At 44.0% G+C, this 23,404-nt stretch overlaps 1 protein-coding gene across 11 annotated transcripts in view; it reads left to right on the top strand.

Moving 5' to 3' along the window:
* The window catches only part of celsr1a (cadherin EGF LAG seven-pass G-type receptor 1a), a 154,347-nt gene that overhangs the window by 77,775 nt on the left and 53,168 nt on the right, over positions 1–23,404 (top strand). For all 11 annotated transcript variants that reach the window (XM_078941872.1, XM_078941873.1, XM_023952122.2 and 8 more), the window contains 9 exons: positions 3,478–3,635; positions 4,648–4,811; positions 7,252–7,377; positions 17,285–17,451; positions 19,785–19,970; positions 20,038–20,151; positions 20,232–20,406; positions 20,483–20,624; positions 22,208–22,328. In XM_078941872.1, coding sequence (XP_078797998.1) covers positions 3,478–3,635; positions 4,648–4,811; positions 7,252–7,377; positions 17,285–17,451; positions 19,785–19,970; positions 20,038–20,151; positions 20,232–20,406; positions 20,483–20,624; positions 22,208–22,328 — 1,353 coding nt within the window. The remainder of the gene's footprint in view (positions 1–3,477; positions 3,636–4,647; positions 4,812–7,251; positions 7,378–17,284; positions 17,452–19,784; positions 19,971–20,037; positions 20,152–20,231; positions 20,407–20,482; positions 20,625–22,207; positions 22,329–23,404) is intronic.

Genomic DNA, 23,404 nt, shown 5'->3' with positions numbered 1-23,404 from the left:
CAGCTTTTGCTGCTTCATGACACGCCCATGGTTGCCCATAAATAGTCCGTGGAACGCCCACAAATGAATATTCATTGATTGCGAAACCATGGCAAACACCGAGAGGAAATGAAAAAAACGTAACTTTTCACCCGTTTTTGTGCATACGCCTGGGTCAGAGCTTGCGTGAAGGACCGCACATTTTCCCGTCAAGTTTGCTTTTTATAAATCTCAATTATTGCGTAGAGAGTGGCGTACGCCTTCTTTTGTGCGTAAGCAACCTTTATAAATGAGGCCCCAGGTCCTGACATGATACATGCCTACTGGCTAAAGAAGCTTACCGCACTCCACGAGCGCCTGGCAGCACAAATGAACCAGCTGCTAAGAGATGGGACTCACCCCGAATGGCTGACGGAAGGGTGAACGATCCTAATTCAGAAGGATCCCTCAAAGGGTGCAGTCCCATCCAACTACCGGCCAATAACCTGTCTGTCCACAACATGGAAGCTCATGTCAGGCATCATTGCAACCAAGATAAACAGGCACATGGATCAATTCATGAGTAACACACAGAAGGGCATTGATAGAGACTCCAGAGGAGCCAAACACCAACTCCTGGTCGACAGAACAGTTGCTCAAGACTGCAGGTCACGACACACCAGCCTGTGCATAGCCTGGATTGATTACAAGAAGGCCTATGACTCAATACCACACAGATGGATCACTGAATGCTTGGAGCTGTACAACATCAACAGGACTCTAAGAGCCTTCATAGAAAACTCAATGAAGCTGTGGAAAACCACCCTTGAAGCCAATGGGAAGCCACTTGCACAAGTGGCCATCAAATGTGGGATATACCAAGGTGTCCCCACAGCTGTTCCACATAGGTCTGAACCCCCTCAGCCAAATAATCAACAAGACTGGGTATGGATACCGACTCAGAAATGGGGCCAACATCAGCCACCTCCTCTACATGGATGTCATCAAGCTATATGCTAAGAGCGAGCGTGACATTGACTCCCTGATCCACACCACCAGGATCTACAGTACTGACATTGGGATGTCATTCGAGGTGTAGATCTACCACACCAGACAAGACCCAAGGTGTAGATCTACCACACCAGACAAGACCCAAGGTGTAGATCTACCACACCAAACAACACCCAAGGTGTAGGCTGTGCAAAGAGGCGCCTGAAACAATCCAGCACATAACTGCAGGGTGTAAGATGCTGGCAGGGAAAGCATACATGGAGCGCCACAATCAAGTGGCTGGAATAATATACAGGAACATGTGTGCAGAATATGAACTGGAAACCCTAAGGTCAAAATGGGAAACACCTCCGAAGGTGGTAGAGAATGAGAGGGCAAAGATCCTGTGGGACTTCCAGATCCAGACTGATAGGATGGTAATGGGGAACCAACCAGACATTGTAGTGGTGGATAAAGAACAGAGGAAAGCCGTTGTGGTTGATGTGGCAGTGCCAAGCAATGGGAACATCAGGAAGAAGGAACATGAGAAACTGGAGAAATACCAGGGACTCAGAGAAGAACTGGAGAAAGCATGGAAAGTGAAGGTGACAGTGGTGCCTGTGGTAATTGGAGCACTCGGGGCAGTAACCCCCAAGCTGGAGGAGTGGCTACAACAGATACCTGGAAAGACCTCAGACCTCTCAGTCCAGAAAAGAACAGGAACAGCTAAGATACTGCAGGACCCTCAAGCTCCCAGGCCTCTGGTAGAGGACCCCAGCTTGGAGGAGAAACCACCCGCGGAGGGTGAGAGGGGCGTTTTATATACATATATATTTATAGGTAGATCTTCAAGACATTGTCGATTCAAAAGTAGCTCGCACGCCATAAAAGTGTGAGCACCCCTGGTCTAGTGGGTCTAGATGACCCAACTCCCAATGTTAAAGTGCCTAGGATAGCACAAGGGTTACACTACAGTTCAGGCTCACAAGAGCTCTGCCAGCTAGACCTCAGTCTTATCCACCAGGTGCTCTTCTCTTCGGGTGAATTCAGACTCAGTAAAACAACTTTTAACGTGATCCACATTGCTTCTCACTGTTTTCCCAACAATCTATATGTCATAAACACGTATCGGTGTACCTTCATACCAGACGTCTCCTCATCCCTGCAGTTGCTAGCATCCTCTGAGTCTAAGCAAACACGCCACGTCTTCTTGTCAGTAACCGCCTTGCAGCACGAACCGCTGATCCAAAGTAACGGGTAAAAAGTTTTGTTCCAGACGTTCAAAACTGAAATAACGTTAATTATATAAACAATTAATTAAACTAATATGACTCAAATTTAAAGTTCTAATAAGTTAACTGTCCCCATAAGGATTGTGAAACAGCACGTCCGCCTTCTCTTGTTGTTTTGACCCGCCCTCATAGTTCCTGGCCAATGAGTGAAGAGATCTTTGTCACATGGTTTTTGTTTACCAGCTTTGGTCCAAAACAGAATGGTCTGAAAACAGACTAAAGTTCTGACAGTTCAAGGTTCAGGACTTGAATGAAGCGGACTCGATCTGGAACAAAAGATTTGTTTTAGTTGTTCAGGTGAAGTCCTGTGAGAGCTCAGCAGAGGTGAGGACTTGGACTTGGGACACAGACTTGATGACTTGGGACCTGGGATTTGGGATTTGTTTATGCTTATTTTTTGTCTACAGGATGTCAATGCGAGTTTGAAAAGACAAAAAACTTCCTTCACATTTGCATCGTGAAAGCAGAAAAAAATAATTATTTTTGTGTCACAAGTTGTTTAAAAGTAGTTTAATAACAATTTGTGATAGTAAAACATTTGTTTCAACTTAAAAGTTTAAAAGACTTAATACTTGACTTGGACTTGCAATAACAGGACTTGTGAGCATCTCTAAATCTTAGTCATGTCAACTGTTCTGTTTCTTTAGTGTTGGACTTTTGTTCTCTGCCTAAGGCAGGTTAGTGTAAGGAAGATGTCAGATTAACAATGATGAGAGTCTGTACTTACTGAGTCGTTACTGTAACTCTAAGCGTTTACACTATTAACAGAATCCTTGCATGTTGTGAAGCAGAAAGAAGCAGCTTTGTACTGATAACCTTTACAGTAGTGACATGTTTACACAATCAGCGGATTCTGTGATGAAGAAAAGCTCCAATGTGCAACACTTTACAGTAGTGATGTGTTGCACATGAGTGCAAAGCCGACATGAAAACAGTTAAAGGAGCTCCAGGATGTCGAGGAGGGTGTTCTTGAGGTGTCGCCGGCCACATTGCCAGTGTTGAAGGGTTCAGTGAACTGGGACTGGTACCAGTTCTGGTACTGATACTGATCCTGAGGTCAAAAAAGGATTCCCTCCAAAAGTGTCTGGGCTTTCCCTTTGGGTCCTAAGGACCCGAGTTTCTAGTTCAGTCTTGGAATAGCTGCCGATGGAGAACATTTCTGAGATACGAGGGTTTAGTGTTTATGTTCTTTAGCTCAAGTCAAACCTTTGATTTTTTGTTCTGTTTGATTTTTCAGCCAAACATCGGCCGTCTGGGCACCCCTCATGGACCCTCTGCAGAGAAGGTGGCAGTGGTTGCCGTGGACGACTGTGACATCGCTGTGGCCATTCGATTCAGGAAGCAGATTGGCAACTACTCGTGCGCGGCACAGGGCACGCAGACGGGACAGAAGAAGTACGAACTTTTCTTTTTTTAATTTGCCTGAAGTCAGACAAACCAGTCCGACTGATGGGTTAATAAATCATATCTCGGGGGAGGGGGAGAGGGGCAACGTCAAGTTGTCTTCATTACTAGAGCTCACAGAACCGGCAACTGTCGCTGGCTTATCTCCTAATCTGCTCATTTTTCTGGCCTCTCTTGCTGTCAGACATGGTCTTAGACCCGCCAGAGCTCCTCTCAGCGCTGGCTTTAGACGGATCTCTGTGTTTACTGCTCGCTAATCAGTTCTGCTTTTTATTGAGTGAGAGTTTGTGATGAGCCTGTGGAAGTCGGCATGCTGGGGCACATTAAGTATGCAGAGGGCGGGGTCAGAGGCAGGCTTCAAAGACCAAGGCCACAGCGCCGCATTCCTCCATGATCTTGTTGCACAGGTCGCAGATGCTGAAGGCACTGAGAGGACGCCTCAAATTTGTCGCAGCGGGACCTGCAGATGTTCGTTAACCAGCCGTGTAATTTAGTTCTTCAGAGTTTCAAACGCCTGAAGGCACCGCGGGTGACCTGAATGTCAGCGACCGCATGGCTGAACTTTCACAGGTTGTCCCTATTTTATGTTGAAACGTTTCCTTCTTTTTTTTCCATTGAAGGGATTCTAAACGTTGATTTAGTTCTTCCTGCCTCCAGCTAAACAGTGTTTGTCCCTTCATGAAGCTTTCCTCTGCTTTTCTTCCTGGAATTGCGTCACATTAAAGCTCTTTAGGTAACTCAGTGTTTGGTGTTTCTGCGCATAAGCAGCTTCCTACGCTGTGTTTAATGTGCCTTACTGATGAGGATGCAGGCACTTGTTAAATCAATAAAGCATTCTTTTTTTGTCAAAAATGCTGATTATTCTGGGATTTACCCAAGTTATCCTCCTAAGAGATGCAGTTTATGAAAAACTTCTGGTTCCAAACATCTGTTGTGATCCCAGAATTCCAGTTTTTTTACAAAGGTTCTTGGTCATGTGAGCCTGACTCGTTGACTTGTACAGATCTTTGGACTTGACCGGTCCGCTGCTTCTGGGTGGAGTTCCCAACCTGCCAGAGGACTTCCCTGTGAGGAACAGAAACTTTGTGGGCTGCATGAGAGACCTGAAGATCGACAGCAGGACCGTGGACATGGCCGGCTTCATTGCAAACAACGGCACCACGCCTGGTGAGCTCTGAAGCCCTGACAAATGCTGCTTTATGGGACTTCCTGTGTTTGAGCAGGTGAAGGTCATTTTTAAAGGTCACCATCAGTTTCTCAATGGTTTTGCTTGGATATTAGCTAATCTACACAAAAAGTGTAAAAGGGAGGATAAAAAAGGTACAAAAATGTTTTGATTTTCTTTGTTTTTCTTTTAAATTTTAAATTAATAATGAAGGTTTACTTCAAATCCCAGAATTTGCTTTTGTATTTTGACTTTATCCTCAATGTTTTCCTTTAATTGTGTGGAGTCAGAATATTGATTTAGCCCAAACCAAACCGTTTATTTTTCTGAAAATTGATCTTCTGAATTGAATTTTAAATTTAGCTTCTTCTGATATTAATTTTTTTGACAATTTTTTTCTTAAATATCTAACTTTGTTCTTAAAGAGTTCTCCTAAACCCCAAAACTTAAACTTTTTAAAATTAGACTCAGATCTCGTAAAACTAACTTTAAAAAAACAAAAACGTTTTTTTCTACAAAAAAAATCTTCCTCCATTGTAAAATTTCCACTTTTTCTAAATTATTTCACAGTTAAATTCATTGTAATCTAATTATTTTCTTTTTTTTCCTGACTGGCGACCTGTCCAGGGCGTCCCCTGCCTATCCCGGCCACAAGTGGGCCGGGATAGGCTCCGGCAGCCCCGTGACCCAAAAAGGGACTAAACGGAATAGAAAATGAATGAATGATTTTTCCTTAATTGAAAATGTTTTGTTTAACCTCAAACTTTATAAATTTGTTTAGCGCCTTTCATTCCAATTGACAACACTAAGCGCTTTACATAAAAGCAGATAAAATAGGCATGAATAGGAAAATTATTTAAAACAGAAAACACAGGACACTCACACAGATGGCCCCCCTCCCACCCAGTTCCCCCAATACAACCCTCAACAGAAATGTGAGAACTGCAGCTAAAAGAAAGTCTGGCTCGGTTCTGCTGTGAGGAACCGGTACAGCGGGGATCCATTTACTCTAAGGCCCGACCACGGGGGTCATCGCCACAGCGCCCACCCAGCACAGCAGCTCAGAGCCCCCTCTACAGCTATTAGACCACAGAGCGGGACCCCAGCCGGCCCAATGAGAACGAGCACCGCAGCAACAGCACCCCCTACAGGCGGAGCCAGTAATGTCCCAGAACAATGGATCCCTGAGAGGAAACACTGGAACATCAGTGTGTAAATAATAATAAAATAGTTAAAACATAAGATATAACAATAATAGTAATTCAAAAATAAAATAAATGAAATGATTAAAATGCCCTGAGACAGACTGGCGACCTGTCCAGGATATCCCCGCCTTCGCCTGCAAGTGGCTGGGATAGGCTCCAGCAGCCCCGTGACCCCGAAAGGGACAAAAACGGATTTGAAAATAAATGATTGAATGAATGAATAAAACATTACCTTCAATGGCATGAATATAGCAACAATAACAAAAAAGTATTATATTAATAATAATAACAATAATAATAAAATATAATAATAATAATGCATTAAGAAGAGAAAATAAATTAATAAATTGATACAGACTCAAAGAATGAAGCCATTACTAAAGTCATGTAAAAGCTAAATTTCAAAGGCAGGTCTTGAGCCTCTTCTTAAAAACTCTGCGGCCCTGAGGTTCTCCGGCAGGCCGTTCCACAGCGAGGCCTCACCGTGGTTTTTGGTCATCACCTCAGGAACAACTAAGAGGCCCGGGCCAGAGGCCCTCAGGAATTCATAATTAAGATATGTTGTGTAGTTAGTGCACACTTAACACATCTGTTTGTGTTTTCTTTCTGAGGGCTGGTTCTGGTCAAATCTGCCACATTTTGCTGTTTTTTCTTGCTCTGAACCCTGACACCAATTATGAATGAATTCCAGTCATTTCTGTTGGCTTCATGGATGAAAATGAATGGAAACTAAAGGACATTTTCTTCTGTGTGTGTGTGCATCAGTGTCACACAAAACTGAACAAAAAAGACAAACAATTGTGTTTGTTGCATCTGAAGCGCTGACTGTTTATGACAACAGCAGAGAAGCTTAGATCAAATCCACCAAAAATTACCAAGACTAGTCTGACTAACTAGACTGGTCTAAAGACTAGTCTGATTAAGTGCAAACCTTCATAGGCCAAATGTTGCTCCAGTTTTGACTCCTCCAACAGTAAATTTGGTCGTATTTGGCGCCTAGCGAATGTTAATTTTGGACCCCGCCTGCATTTCTTTATTTCAATATCATGACTCAAGTCCACACCTTTGGTGCTTGCAACGGTTTACAGTAAACTGTAAAGTGAACATCTGTAAAGTTCTCTTTTGAAGGGATTTCTTTCTGGTTCCTACTCTCAGTTTTTTCCTGAAACTGCCACAGATACTTTAAAGTTAACTTTTTAAACTCTACAAACCCACACATTTGTTTGGAAACTTTCAGGTTGTCCGGCAAAGGAAGACTTTTGCAGCAGCAATGTGTGTGTAAACGGAGGAGTGTGCGTCAGCAAGTGGAACACCCACAGCTGTGAATGCCCCACTGGGTATGGGGGCAAAAACTGCGAGCAAGGTAAGAAATGTGTTTTATTTTGTCTCTTTTTTTGGCAAGAGGAAGTGGATGGTGCAGGCTACAACACGTCACAAAGTAGAGAAAGTGGATGTTTTTGCACGTGCATCCACATTCACACAGCGTGTCTGAGCTTCTGCACAGGCATGTTTGTTTACCTCCTGCATGTGTGTCACGAACACATCCAGGATCAAATGTGACGAGGAGGAGCTCCTTTGACTCGCTGTGACTAATGCTGCAGATGCAGAACATGACCTAAGCTTTGGAGTTCAAAGGAACAACTCAGACTCATCCATCTAAATCCAGTCTTTAGGGATGAAAAGAACAAGAAAGAAATCCCCAGTAAGCAATCAAACAGTTCATTAGTGTACATAGGGAGTCTAAGGATTTACACAAACACTGACTAGTGATTCATCTGGCTGGATGTTAGCCATGAGAACGTAAAAACATCTGGACTTGCTCCGTGTTTGTGCTTCTTTCATGTTTTCTATGCTGTGTCAGAATATTGATGTCTCCCTTCAGGGCAGAGCTTCCTAACAAAGATGTGAACAGCCCCATTTATTCCCTTCTCACCTGTGAGGTAGTCGGCCCAGAAAGAGCCAGGCCCAGTGTCTGGTTTCTGATCTTGGCAAGAATCCCAGTGAGCTGGAAAAGCGTTGGTGGCAGACCGGGTTTAAGGCTTCACAAACGTATGCTTCACGTGAAACAGGAGATCTGGTTTGGGTATTTACATGACCAATTGATACAGCCTGAGAGTGGGATGAAAACACGCTTGAAGACACCAGGCTTCTGTTGTCCTCTGATTCATTCAGATCCCATATCAGATCTGATTCCATCAAAGAAATTGAGTAAAAGGCTGAATATAAATCTGTTTTTATTATATCAGGTAGATTCAGGCCTAAAACTTAATACAACATAGATTTAAGTTAATCTTTTATTTCCAGTATAAACTTTTTATTGATTCAGTCGTCTCTAAATTACCCATCGACAACATTTCGCTCAACTTTGCTTAATTGTTCTTTTTTATTCTCCTTTTACTTTTTGCAGTCAGTAGTTGTTTAAAAGTTCAATTCAATTCAATTCAATTTTATTTGTATAGCCCAAAATCACAACAACAGTCGTCTCGATGGGCTTCGAAGTAAAACATGAAATCAAAAGGATCATGAATACAAAGAGTTCAATAGAAAAATACTAAAATGAACTAACAAACTAACTAAGCTATACTGGCATCCCTGCCCTTAGACCCCCCTTCGCGGTAAGGAAAAACTCCCAAAAAAAACGGATTCCGGAAAAAACGAAGAAACCTCAGGGGTGCCCACATGAAGGAGGGATCCTCCCCCAGGACGGACAGGCGATTTACCAGAACTCTTAGAGAAGAATTAACTTATCTAAATCTACAACTACATATATAAAGTCCAGCAGACGAGCTTCATCCAGCCGTGGTTGGGGGGACAGTCAAAGGCGCGAGTCGAGCCGGAGACAGGAACCACAGCCAGGTGTAGGAGCAGGAGCAGAGACGAGGTACTCGGTCAGGAACAGGAGCACGGATGAAACAACTGGAGTCTGGAAGCACTCCCACTCCCCAGGAGGGGAGAGGAAAAGAGGGACAATACATGAATCACTGCACCAAACAGAGACATGGAGAACTGAATGATGAATAATGATCAAGAATAGAGGAGAGAGGAAGGGTAGAAGTAGATGAGAAAAGAGGAAAGAACCCCAGAGCACCATAGTTACCCCAGCTTCAACTTCTAGCAGCCTTTTAAAAGAAATAGTTTTTATTAAGTTTAATTTAAACAAACTAACATTAAGTTAAATAATCTCTGAATACTAACTAGTCTGACAATAAGCCTGTCCAAAGAGGAACGTTTTCAGTCTAGCTTTGAATGTAGAAACTGAGTCGGCCTCTCTTCCATGAGCTGGGAGTTTATTCCATAAGACAGGGGCTTGGTGGCTAAACGCTCTACCTCCAACCGTACTTTTACTAATTCTAGGAACCACAAGCAGTCCTGCATTTAGTGAGTGAAGTGTTCTGATTGGATGGTAAGGGACTATGAGGTCCTTAATATAGGACGGGGCCATTCCATGTAAGGCCTTATAGGTTAACAGGAGGATCTTGAACTTGATTCTGGAATCAACTGGGAGCCAATGGAGCGAAACTAACACAGGAGTGATGTGATCTCTTCTGCTGGTTCCAGCTAACAATCTAGCTGCTGCGTTCTGAACAAGCTGGAGACTTCTTAAGGAACTCTTAGGACACGCTGCTAACAAGGAGTTACAGTAATCCAGCCTCGACGTAACAAATGCATGGATGAGTTTTTCAGCATCACTCTTAGAAAGTATATTTCTGATCTTAGCAATATTCCGCAGGTAAAGGGCAGTTCTACACGCCTGAGATATGTGAGCCTTAAATGATAAATCCTGGTCAAGTAAAACCCCAAGGTTTCTAACTGTGGAATTGGGGGTTATACTTATGCCATCCAGGGAGACTATCTGAGCAGACAGAGTATCTCTGAGGTTTTTAGGAACTAGTATAATGACCTCAGTTTTTTCTGGGTTCAAGAGGAGGTCATTAATTGTCATCCAGGTCTTGATGTCACTGATGCAGGCGTTCAGTTTCTCTATCTGGTCATTCTGGTCAGGCTTCATGGATATATACAACTGCGTATCGTCGGCATAACAATGAAAATTAATGCTGTGTTTCCTCATTATGTTTCCTAGGGGTAGCATATAAAGCGTAAACAGGATCGGTCCCCAGACTGAGCCCTGTGGGACTCCATAGTTGACTCGAGTGCACTGAGAGGAATGGCCATTTACATTAACGAACTGATACCTATCGGACAGATAGGATTTAAACCACTGGAGAGCAGATCCTCTGATCCCTGTGTCCTGCTCTAATCTATGGAGTAAAATACTGTGGTCGATAGTGTCAAAGGCAGCACTGAGGTCCAACAGGACCAGAATAGAAAGTAGACCCTTTTCTGAGGCCAATAACAAGTCATTAGAGACTCTAACTAGTGCAGTTTCCGTACTGTGGTGAGGTCTAAACCCTGACTGAAAGTCTTCAAAGTGGCTGTTGTCCTGTAGGTGGCAGTAAAGCTGCTTAACTACAACTCTTTCTAGGATTTTAGAAATAAAGGGGAGGTTTGATATCGGTCTATAGTTGGCCAAGATGCTAGGATCCAAACTGGGCTTTTTCAGAAGAGGTTTAACAACTGCATATTTAAAAGACTGTGGCACGTAACCCGTTTCCAGAGAGGCATTTATCATTGTTAATATGGGATCATTAATTAGGGGAAAAGTTTCTTTAAAACGTCTAGTGGGAATTGGGTCTAACAGACAAGTTGAGGATTTGGAGGACGTAATAATTGATGTTATTTCCGCTTGATCCACAGCAGTGAAGCAGTCTAATGTTACAGAGGTTTCTATGGATGCCTCCATTTCTACCGCTTCAGCCTGATCTGGGCTGATAGTAGGAATAACTTGATTTAACTTATGTCTAATATTTGAGATTTTACTGTCGAAAAATGTAAGAAAATCATCAGAGCTGAGAGAAACAGGAACATGTGGTTCTACTGAGCTCTGACTGCGAGTTAATTTAGCTATAGTGCTAAAAAGAAATCTTGGATTATTTCCATTCTCTGATATTAAGGTTGAATAGTACTGGCTTCTAGCTCTACGCAGAGCTTTTTTATAATTTAATAGGCTATGTTTCCAGATATCCAGAGACTGCTCTGAACCGGAGCGGCGCCATTCTCTTTCCAACTTACGGGTTTCTCGTTTAAGAGAACGAGTTTCAGCGTTAAACCACGGTGCTACTCGGTTTTGTCTGACGAACTTAGGTTTCAAGGGGGCAACAACATCGAGTGTACTCCTGAGGGCTTGTAAGGCATCATTAACAAAGTGGTCATTTATACTAGGACTGATACTATGGGAGCTGGACTCAGTATTTTCTCAGAATATCACTAAGTACTGGCTGAACTGTGTGTTTAAACTCAGACACAGAACGGTCAGTTAAGGTTCTTCTAAGCTGTTTCTTATTCACTGGGGCAGAAGGATGTTCTAATGTAAACTGGAAGGTAATCATAAAGTGATCAGAAATGATGGGGTTAAGAGGAAGGACACTCAGCTGGTTGATCTCTATACCATGGGTTAGAACAAGGTCCAGGGTGTGCTTATGACAGTGAGTGGGTTCATTCACACTTTGGGTGAAACCAACATCATCTAATAAAGCTGCAAAAGCCTTTCCTAGGCAGTCACTGGGGTCATCAACATGAATATTAAAATCCCCTAATATTATAATTTGATCAGAATCTAAGACAATAGTCGATAGGAAGTCGGAAAACTCAGTTAAAAATTCTGAATATGGGCCGGGGGGGCGATAAATAATTATGAGTAAAACAGGTTTTCGAGTTTTCCTGTTTGGGTGACTTAAAGACAATATGATGCTTTCAAATGAATTATAAGCATTTTTAACTTTAGGGCTGAGAAGTAAGCTAGACTGTGATATTACTGCCAAACCACCTCCTTTCCCTGAAATCCTGGATTTCTGATAGTTAGCATAAGTGGGGGGGGTTGCTTCATTCAATCTAACATAGTCATCCTGATGGAGCCAAGTTTCTGTTAAGGCTAAAAGACTAAGGTTGTTATCAGTAATTAACTCGTTGACTAAGAGGGACTTGGAGGAAATGGATCGAATGTTTAATAAACCGCATCTAATTACATCATAATTCTGCTTGTGAGAACTGCTGTCTGTCACTTTAAGGTTTCTAAGACGCGCTCCTTTCATTTGTCTTTCAGCACATAAGCTAAAGCTAGGACCTGCTTGACTTTCCCTGCATGGGTTTTGCACCGGCACTAACCCTAAGGGAGGCTCAGAGGAGCGTTTTCCACTGCTGCTCTGCGCCCGGGTCTCCTCTCTGGATCGTCAGGTTAACAGACTAAGGCTAGCAGAAATGTTTCTAGAAAGAAGAGCGGCACCGTCCCGGGTGGGATGGACGCCGTCTCTCCGCATGAGACCGGGCTTCCCCCAAAAGGCGCTCCAGTTATCCACAAAACCAACGCCGTTTTCTGGGCACCATCTAGAAAGCCAGCGGTTAAATGATGAAAAGCGGCTGTACATTTCATCACTGACCAAGTTCGGCAGGGGACCAGAGAAAATTACAGTGTCGGACATCGTCTTAGCCAGTTTACACACCGAAGTTACGTTTAACTTAACCACCTCTGACTGTCTCCGTCGGGCATCATTACCGCCTGCGTGAATCACGACTCGACGGAACCTGGACTTACTCTGAGCTAACATCCTAAGGTTCCCCTCGATGTCACCAACTCTGGCCCCCTGATAATACCTGACTGTAGCCGCTGGGAGCTCCACGTTTCTAACTTCAGAAGAGCCTATAACCAGAGTTGAGTGTTCAGCGGGTGTGTCGCTGAGGGGGGAGAACCTATTACTAACGTGGAGTCTCGGGTGCTCTAAGTTTTTGCGTTTAGCACTATGTTTCCTCCCAACCGGTACAAACCCCTGACTGTCTCCCGGCTGTTGGGAGGGCACTGGGGTGCTAGCTAAGTTAGCCCTGGTAGCGCGGCCCACGCTACGAGTAACGACCTGGCTAGCCGGCTTAGCTTCCACTGTGCGGAGCCGCGCTTCTAACTGCTCCAGCCTGGCCTCCAAGTCTAACACAAGACTACACTTAACACAACTACCGCTATTTTCACTAAAGGAGGCAGGGTCATCACTAAACATATGGCACATGGGGCAGGAGAGAGGAGGAGAGGCGGAAGGAGTGGTGGCCATGCTAGGTTCTAAGCTAAGGCTAGCGGTGTTTAGGTAAAGAGAAGTGGTCTATTTAGCAAAATGAGAAAGTGAACAGCAAGCGGTTTAACAGTGGTGAATTCGCTAATAAAAGGTACTAGATGTGAATATTAACCCAGATAACCCTTAGAGTAAGCAATAGTAGTAAGGCTAATGCCAAACAAGAGGACAGCAGTCACACACGACTAGCACTGGGAATAGCTCACCCGGAAATGACGTCACAGGAGAGCAGAAGTTCCACCAAACGAGTTTTTGGAAAATATCTGGAGGTACCAAATTAGGAAAACTTGAAATAAAAATACAAGTAAATACCAAACCAGACGTGTTTAGTTAGTGTACCTGATCCTCGATCTACAGAGGCATCTGTGCGAACGCTGGGCAACATTTACGGTGGAAAACAAAGGACAGTACTATCTGATCTAATAAAGTTTGACTCAATGTATAAAGATATTCAAGAGCTGCAATTTCAGCTTATCAAGAGCCTGACAATGATTGCTCTCTGCTTTTTAAGACAGCTTGTTAGCAGAAGACAATGGTCATGTCCGAATTCTTTCAATTCTCACTACTTAGTACACTATGTAGTGTGTTTGCCGCATTCCAGGGCTGTCCGAATCTACATCTCCAAAATCAACTAAACTAGTGTGTATTGATGCTCACTGGATTGGCAAATAGAGACCATAATGTATTGAGTTTGAACAATTTTTCATGTAAAAACATGTATTTAAATTATTTTTTTAAATAAAACATCACGTTTTTCCTCATCAGAACATGGTGGGTTCATAAATAGTCTTTAGAAAATATTCATTTTGCTACATTTTTGCACTACATTACCAAAAGTATTTACTCACCCATCCAGATGACCAGAATCAGGTGTCCTAATCACTCGGTCTGCCCACAGGTGTATAAAATCATCAGTCAAACATGCAGACTGTTTTCTACAAACATTTGTGACAGAATGTTCCTCTCTCAGTGAATTCCAGCGTGGAACTGTCATAGGACGCCACCTGGACAACAGATCCAGAGGAGATGTCCTCCTAAATCTCCCACAGTCAGCTGTCAGCTCTATCAGAGTTTGGGAACAACAGCAGCTCAGCCACCAAGTGGTCGACCACGTAACCTGATGGAGAGGGGTCAGAGGATGCTGATGGTTTCCATTGCAGCACAACATATATACAGTATATAAAACACAGTAAACAAGTAAAACAACAATTTAAATACATACACAATGAAATAAAATGTATATAGAAACATGAAAAAGTTTCTGTTAAAGTGAATAGGCCATTTGGAAAAGATTAGTTTTTAGCTTTGATTTGAAATGTGGGGGTGTGTCAGTGTTGCGGAGGTCAGGGGGGAATGAGATCCAAAGCCGGGGAACAGAACAACTGAATGCCCGGCTCCCCATGGTGACAAGACGGGCGGAAGGGACAGAAAACTGGACAGAGGAAGAGGAGCGGAGAGAGAGAGCAGGTGTGGCCACATGAAGGAGGTCAGAGAGATACGGAGATGCAAGGTTGTAAAAGGCTTTGAATGTGTAGAGCAATCTTGTATTGAATGTGGTATGGGATGGGGAGGCAGTAAAGCTGTTGAAGGATAGGTGTGATATGGTTGATGGAGGGAGTGCGTGTGATGATACGAGCAGCTGAATTTTGAACCAGTTGAATTCTATAGAGGGTGGGCGGGGCGGCTGGCCCCTGCCTTGCTCCTTCCCTGGACCAACCGGGTGGGGTGGGTGGCTGCCTGGAGTGCAGAGCGGGTCTCCTTTGGGGGGTCCTGGCTCGTACCTGGGGTTGGGGCGGGGGGATGCCCAGAACTCCTGGGTGGTAATGGGGTGCTTGTCTAGGGCTGTGGCCACCCTTCTCAGGTGGGGCCCGGCGTTGGGCCATCCTGGCGCGGCGGGGGGGCTGCTCTCCTGGTTGGACTGGGGCGTCGCTCTTTTTCCCCCCATGCCTCCCTGCTCTCTGGCTCTGGGGGCCTCGCGGCGGTCCTGCTGGCCCTGGCCTGTGTAGCAGATGTGGTCGCTCGGGGGGCGGTTGTTCTCTGCCTGCTGCCGTGTGGCGTTGGGGGGTTCCGGCTGTCGCTGCTGCTGTGGCAGGGGTCTTGGTGTGGGGGTGGCTGGGCACTGTCACTCCTTCTTTTCACATTCCTCCATCCATTTTAGAAGAACATAAACATTCACCTGAGCACAGGTGTTAGCTCACCTTTGCACTAATAGTTTGCATGACTGAATGAATGAAATATTTCACACTAGTTGGTTTGAAGGCATAAGTATGCGTGTGAACACTTGAATAACATTTGAGTGTGTGTGGACAGGCCCCGCCCTTTGAGATTTGTATTACAATCCTAACCTTACCGTAATTAGAAACATCCAGTAGCTTGTTGCTTTATGCTGCTTCATGGTTTTACCCCTACCCTCCTATCCCCCCCTCTCTAACATCCCTCTCTCTTCTTCCCTCCTTTCCTTTTCCGTCCGGTCCAACACAAAAGAATTTCAAATATGATTAAAATGCATAAAGTTTGGCCCCAATTCCAAAAGGGGTTTATTCAGACATACCTCTGTTTTTTCAGAAGATTCATAACCAATGCAATATGTCCAATGCAAGAGGCCCTCAGTTCTCATCTGTCTGCCCAGCTGTTGGACAGGACAAGTTGAAAAAAAAAACAATAGTTCATGTAGGGTTTTCTGTGGGAGACCAAACAGAAGTGAGTTACAGTAGTCCAGGCAGGAAGTGACAAGGCTGTGTTCAAGTACAGCAGTGGACTGAGGAGTGAGGGAGGGAGGGAGATGATGATGTAGATGGAAGTAGGCTGATCGGGTGATGTTGCTTATGTGAGAAGTGAAGGAGTGACTACTGTTGAGGATGAAAAAGTCTGAGGTGAACCAGGATTTGACTTCCTTGATGCAGTCAACCAGCGCTAATGGAGGCAGTGTGGAGTTGGGCTGGAAAGATAGAGCTGGGTGTCATCCGCATAGCAATGGAAATGGATGTGGTGTTTTTGGAAAATATGAAAATGTGACCAAGCGGGAGAAGGTAGATGATGAAGAGGAGTGGACCAAACATTTTGGACAATTCCAAGCTCCCAACCTTGTGGGATCAGTTTGGAGTTCCTCTTCCAGCATGACTGTACACCAGAGCACAAAGAAAGGTCCATGAAGACATGGAGGACAGAGTCTGGTGTGGATGAACTGGACTGGCCTGCAGAGTCCTGACCTGAACCCCACAGAACACCTCTGGGATGAATTAGAGCAGAGACTGAGAGCCAGGCCTTCTCCACCAACATCAGGGTGTGACCTCACCAATGACCTTTTGGAAGAAAGGTCAGAAACTCCTAGAAACACTCCTCAACCTTGTGGACAGCCTTTCTAGAAGAGTTGAAGCTGCTAAAGGTGGACAACATCACATGAACTCTATGGGTTAGGGACGGGACTTCAGTTCATGTGTGAGTCACGGCAGGAGAACAATACTTTTGGTGATATAATGTATGATGTCATATTTGGCTTTTTTTTTTTTGAAAAAGTGATATGAGTGTCCAAACTGTTTTTAAAATCACGGGCACTAGTTACTTCTACACTATATACATAGTGTCAGCTGTTTGAGCATATGTAGCCAATATCAGCCTTTTTTTGAGCTCAAAGTAAAGTTGTGACAGCGCTAGCTGGATTTGTGAAGAGCTAGCTTCTTTACAAGTTGAGGTGTGGCTGCCTTTGTTGCTATTTTCTGCTTTATTGGCAAACTAACGTTTAGGGAAATGCAGACTAGAGTTAACGTGCTACCAAAAACAAATATAAGCTTCGACTCTTAATTACAGCTTGTGTCTGAGTAAAGCTTTGCAGGCTGCAATTAAAAACTGCCCTGGGGAGTGACAACATTTAGAGTAAACAGCAGTGGAAGTCTGACCCTCGTTGTGTTAAAGGGTTTTGTCTCTTAAATGTGTGGCTTCAAAGTGGACCAGGATTTTTCACTAATAAATATGTTTTGGGGTCGCTCTGATACACAATTAACACTGATGGATCTAAAGAACGCCACATAAAGAAAACACAACACGAAATGGAAACCCCAGTTTTCTGCATTTGGTTTGTCCCGTGTTGTTTTTTTGCAGAAATGCCGTCCTCTCAGTTCTTTGACGGACAGGCTTTAGTGTCCTGGACTGAACCAGACATCACTGTGGCGATTCCTTGGTACGTGGGCCTCATGTTTCGCACCCGGCAGTCTTTTGGGACCCTGATGCAGGTCAACGCTGGACCATCTTCCACTATCAACCTCATGGTGAGACACTGAAATTCTTGGAATGGAATCTAAATGGTCACCTAAGTCCATAAATGGGAATCCATAGTATTGTGTTAAAAAAATTTCTTCAGCTTGTTTTTACGATATTTTGAATTTTTTCAATTTCAAACAAAAAATGCACAGATTTGAGCTTTAATATGATGCAAATAAAAAAACACGATCACAAACAGAAAATAAAGCAATATACATTGAAAATACCTTTAAAATGAGACAATACGGTTATTTTTGGGGAAAGTCGTCATTTTTGCATGGCATTTATGAGAAATTGCTCCCTGTTAAATTTCTGACTGTGAAATGCAGACCCTTCTTCCTCCCAAGAGAGTTTACCGTTTACAGCTGTGTACATCCCACCTGATGCTAATGCTAATGCATTAGCTCCAGCAGAGCAAAGATCCTGATACCATGCAGACATGAAGACAGCTCTGCCTAAATTCCACCAGCATGTTGAATGTGCCACAAGAGGAAACAACTCCCTGGATCATCATGGGTTACAGGGCCAGACCTCTACCCCACCTGGGCCAGTCTGACCACCTTTCCATACTTTAATTCCTGCATACATCCCACTCAGGAAAACAGCTCCCCCCATCACAAAGACTGTTTCCACATGGCCAGATGACGCCTCCCAGCGGCTGCGGGACTGCTTCAGAGGACAGACTGGGAGGTTTGAACACCAGTGACCTGTGGTCACTCTTATTTGCTCGCTTTGACGTAACGACACCACAGACACCCCAGTTCCACCACACAGCCCACAGCAGCACCGTCCTGGTCCTGGATGAGCATGAGGTGAGATGGACCCTGCTTGCAGTCAATCCAAGGAAGGCTGCTGGTCCCGATGGTGTCCCGGGGCGAGTGTTAAGGGATTGTGTGGACCAGCTGACTGAAGTCTTCACAAAGATCTTCAACCAATCCCTGGCACAGTCAACGGTCCCACTCTGCCTGAAGTCCTCCACCATGGTTCCCCTGTCCAAGAAGCCTCACATCTCCAGCTTCAATGACTACAGATCAGAGGCTCTCACTCCAACAGCTTTAAAAAAACTGGTCTGTAGTCATATAACAGCAGCCCTCCCACCGGGACTGAACCCCCACCAGTTTGCTTACAGAGCGAACCGATCCACAGAGGATGTCATAGCAACCGCTCTGCAGGCTGCTTTCTCCCATCTGGAGCCATGTGAGGATGCTCTTTGTGGATTACAGTTTGGCCTTCAACACCGTCCTCTCACTCAAGCTGGCGGCCAAGTTGGAGGACCTGGGACTGCCCCGTTCAAGTGCCTGTGGATCAGCGGCTTCCTCTCTTGTCGCAGTCAGAGAGTCAGAGTGGGACATCATACATGCTCTGCACCCAGACTCAGTACCGGCTCCCCTGCCCATCACAGCAACACCATCGTAAAGTTTGCTGATGACACCACAGGGGTGGGGCTCATCTCTGACGGGACGAATCTGCCTACAGAGATGAGGTGGAACGGCTGTCAAGGTGGTGTTCAACCAACAACCTCCTCCTCAACACATCAAAGACCAAAGAAGTGATCATAGACTACAGGAAGAAGAAGACGGACATACTGCCACTCTTCATCAGCGGGGACTGCATGGAGAGGGGAGCAGACTCCCGCCTCCTGGGAGTCCAGGGCTCCAGACTAACTTTTTTCACTAGGAGCACAGTGGCCCCCAACTGAAAATTTTAGGGGCACAACCAGGAAATTTAGGGGCGCATACCGTAAATCAACATTTTGTTCTGTTAACTATATTATTTATGAGGATGAATTGCACAACATGCCAATATTGCAGAACATATTTCACTTTTCTTTCTGCAAATATGTGTTCATTTGAATTTCTGTTGTAATTTTCGTTTGATTTCTTTTTGTTTGTTTTTGTGCGTACGCCTGGGTCAGAGCTTGCGTGAAGGACCGCACATTTTCCTGTCAAGTTTGCTTTTTATAAATCTCAACTATTGCGTAGAGTGGCGTACACCTTCTTTTGTGCGTAAGCAACGTTTATAAATGAGGCCCCTGGAGTCCATATGGAGGAGAGCCTGACCTGTCCACTGTGGGAATCACCTTGTTACTATAGCTTTAATTAAAATAGTAGAAAAAATAATCAATAACACTAAAAACACATCTAAAATTGATAATAATAATCTTCATAATTTAATGTCTTATTCATATAAGTTGTTATCTTGTTTACACCAATTTACTTCTTACTTGGAAACCGATCTCTTACAGTTCATAAATGTAAATTTGGGTCTATAAGGCTTCTGTAGAAATGGGCTTCAAGACGGAAAATCTTTATGAATAATTTTCCATGTTTTCGATGTCCAGGTGAGTGAACAGCAGGTCCGAATGGAAGTTTGGCTTCGGCAGAAGTTGCTGGCATCACTGAGTTTTCCTCAAGTTGGCGTCAGTGATGGTGAGTGGCACCATTTGCTGGTGGAACTGCGGAGCATCAAAGATGGGAAGGACATCAAATACATGGCCACAGTGTCTCTGGACTACGACATGTACCAGGTATGGACACCGGCTTCACTTCACATGCAGGACTTCTGTTGCCAAACATTTGAACTGTTCATTTCAGGAGTCAGTGGAGATCGGAAACGACCTTCCAGGTCTGAAGTTACAGACTCTCTATGTGGGAGGTCTGCCTGGAGACAAAAACCGTGTAAAGAGAGGATTTGTTGGCTGCATACAGGTAATTGTGGCTTTTTGTCCATCATGTCTTCTTGTTCTTTGCCCTGCATTTCATCTTCATTGTCAAATGCTCTCCTGCAGGGCGTCCGAATGGGTGAGACACCCACCAATGTGGCTAACCCGAACATAGCTCAGGGTCTAAAGATTCGAGTGGAAGATGGCTGCAGCATTGCAGACCCCTGTGACTCCAACATATGTCCCGAGAACAGCCACTGCCATGACGACTGGAGCACACACACCTGTGTCTGCAACCCAGGTAACACATGAATGCAGAAAGACTTGTCCAGTTTGACCGGATTCAGGTGTCATCGCTCCCTCTCTCTGCCCTGTAGGCTACTTTGGTAAGGACTGTATGGATGCGTGTCAGCTAAATCCCTGCGAACACGTGTCCACGTGTGTCCGCAAACCAAGCTCCTCCCACGGGTACATCTGCGAATGTGGACAGGACTACTACGGACAGTACTGCCAAAACAAGTAGGGCTCCCTGTGGTGTTTGTACGTTTAAGCAGACTATCAAGGACTCTCAGGAGAAGTTTATTCCCAATGTTGCCTTCGGGAGGCGCAAACAACGTTATCAAAGGTCTGACATTTATCCTGAAATTGAAAAAGGACTTTGGGATGCTACGTTACACCAGGCTCGTAAATGTTTGAATGAACACTTCATTGAAAGGTCAATGTAAACACACGTATGTGCGTGTTTCAGGTTTCCATGCGCTCACAGCGTCAAAGGGTAACAGTCAGACTTTGACCAATCAGGGACTTGCTTTTGGTAGTGATGGTTAGGATTCTTTTCAAAACAAGAAACAGCCAACCGGTTGAAAATGTATCATGGACGAGAAATGAATAATTGTGATGAGTGCCTGGCTGGAATTATGACACCAAGTCTTTCATAAATTGAATAGAGGTGTAAAGGAAAAACCTGCCTGCAAGATTCACAAAATGTCACCGTATGCAGCAGTGCGGTAGTAGTCGCTACCTGATACTACATGCAGTAGTATTGGGTAGCAACAGTCCAGCGTGAACATCATATGCTAAAGCACGTTCAAAGATGCACCACAGATTCCCAGTGTCTACATAACATTAAACTCCATAATCTGTCTGTAGACAAAACTCCTACGTGGATGGCCCGCATGAAATATCGGTCGGTCTGCAACGTAGATGCCTGTAGAGTAAAAAGGTTTTTTCTCCGTTTGGAGGACTAAATGTAGCTGTAGGGGAAGAATTTCAGCCCGACTCTCCTGTAAAGCTGCTAAATTGTAATCTGAGTTTGGATGAATCCACTGAATCCACTGCAGTAATGAGGGAAACTGCTGTGTGCAGATGCAAAAAGTTGATACGAATTAACTCTCAACAGAGAACCTGTCTCTTCCTCTTGAACCCTGATCCCACGACAGGCTTCCCGCCTCGCGCAGGATTCTCCCCCGCCATGGATGACTAACCATGTAAAGGTGTTTTGTCTGCTGCCCTCATTTTGCCACTTGTCCCCTATCAGATCACATAACAGCTTTTTTTTAGAGTAGGGCAAGTTTAGAATAGAATGGAGATCGTCCAACCAGAATGTCAGCTGTTGATTTGAGCAGGTTGGAAACATGGAAATAACTAAACTTAAAGGCCAAGTCTGATAAAAATGTTTTTTAACATGTTTGTCTTATAATGGAGGACATATTTAAATAAATCAAGATCAAAGTTGCATTTCTGAGCATTTATTTACTCAAATCCATGTGAATCAGGAGCAGATGAAAAAAATTGTGTTTGAGAAAGAGTTTTTTATGACGTTGGAGATACTCTCCTGCAGCGCTCTACTTGTGGACGAACAGATCCATTAAGTCTTTGTTTTCCTCGTCTGAGCCGCTATCTGACTGAAAACTGTTGGGTTTCATAGCTCTGATATTGCTTTCTATTTTTGTTGCACCTGTATTGTCAGGTAGGGGGTGTCAGAGGCTGTAAGCTAGCAGGAAAACGTACTAACAAGGCTCTCAGTTTTGGATGACGGGAAGGGTGGTGGGAACACTAACAGTGGTGTGGGTAAATGTTCTGAACCGCCCTCTTTCCCACAGAGTGGAGAAGTCGTGCCCCTCGGGGTGGTGGAGCAGTCCGGTGTGTGGCCCCTGCAACTGTGATACGAGCAAAGGCTTTTACAAAGACTGCAACAAAACCACAGGAGAGTGTCGCTGCAAGGTGACTGCAACCACTCTGCTCAGTCATCACTTTCTCCTCCTTCTAAGATTTTTACATTTTTTATAAATATTGTTTCTGTAAGATGTCTTAAATAGACTTTAGTTTGGTCTTTCCCTCTTCATCAATGAGGCTCATGATGCTAAACTGACATCAGTCTGAATGTGAGCCACACATTCGTAATATTGTGTCACTGTATTTCTTACAATCCAACAAAAAAGAAAAGTGTGGCATTATGGTTTCCCTTTTACTGCTGCCGAGCAAAGCCACCAGAAAACGGTGTTGCCAGATAGAGTCATGCTTTTCCAGCCCAAAAGTCACCTAAAAGCCAGCAGGTCCCACAAAAAGGGAATCAAGGATTGATTGGCTGTGATTAGAAGTAATCAATCATTCTTTATTTATTACCTTTTTGATCGAAGTAAGTTTTAGTGATATTACATCAAAATGTAAGATAGTGGACTCCCATTGAACTTCATGAACGACCACAGGAGATCACATGGGGGATTGTGTACCCCTCCTTTATTTGTCTTAAACATAAGAAACAGCAGAAAAAGAAGGAAGGGAAAAAACACAAACTTACTGATAACTCATTATCATGATCAAAGTGAAGTAAAATAAAAGTCCTCGTGAAACATATGAGAGCGGCCGGATTTTCAAAACCTGCTTTTGCTTCTTTTAAGTAGCCTATTGATGAATTAAATCAAATATCATTACTCTAGAAACTATTTAGTGTTTTCCTAATTTTGTACAACAACAGTAAAACTCTTCTCAAAAACTTCATAAACAAATGATTTATTGTTTCTTTATCACAAGAATGTCAGATGTTTTCCTCCCTTCATGTCTTTTCAGTGCAGCTTTATCCCAGACAATAACACTGAATTAACGTTAAACATGAAATATATTAACTATTAAATGGAAAGTGAAGACCTAATACAACATGTCAAAAATGGATTACAAAGAAAACATTATTTCATTATCAGCATAAACTAAAGGCACAAATTTAACCCAGTGTACAAAGGATTGCAAGATATCCCATGAGGCTGTGCTTCGAGGGCTACTTCACCTCGCTGTCTTCAAAA

The sequence above is a fragment of the Oryzias latipes genome, chromosome 23 (assembly GCF_053564925.1).
Source record: "Oryzias latipes strain Hd-rR chromosome 23, Olatipes_Hd-rR_3.1".
Taxonomy (NCBI): domain Eukaryota; kingdom Metazoa; phylum Chordata; class Actinopteri; order Beloniformes; family Adrianichthyidae; genus Oryzias; species Oryzias latipes.
This window is presented reverse-complemented; position numbering and strand designations above follow the sequence as displayed.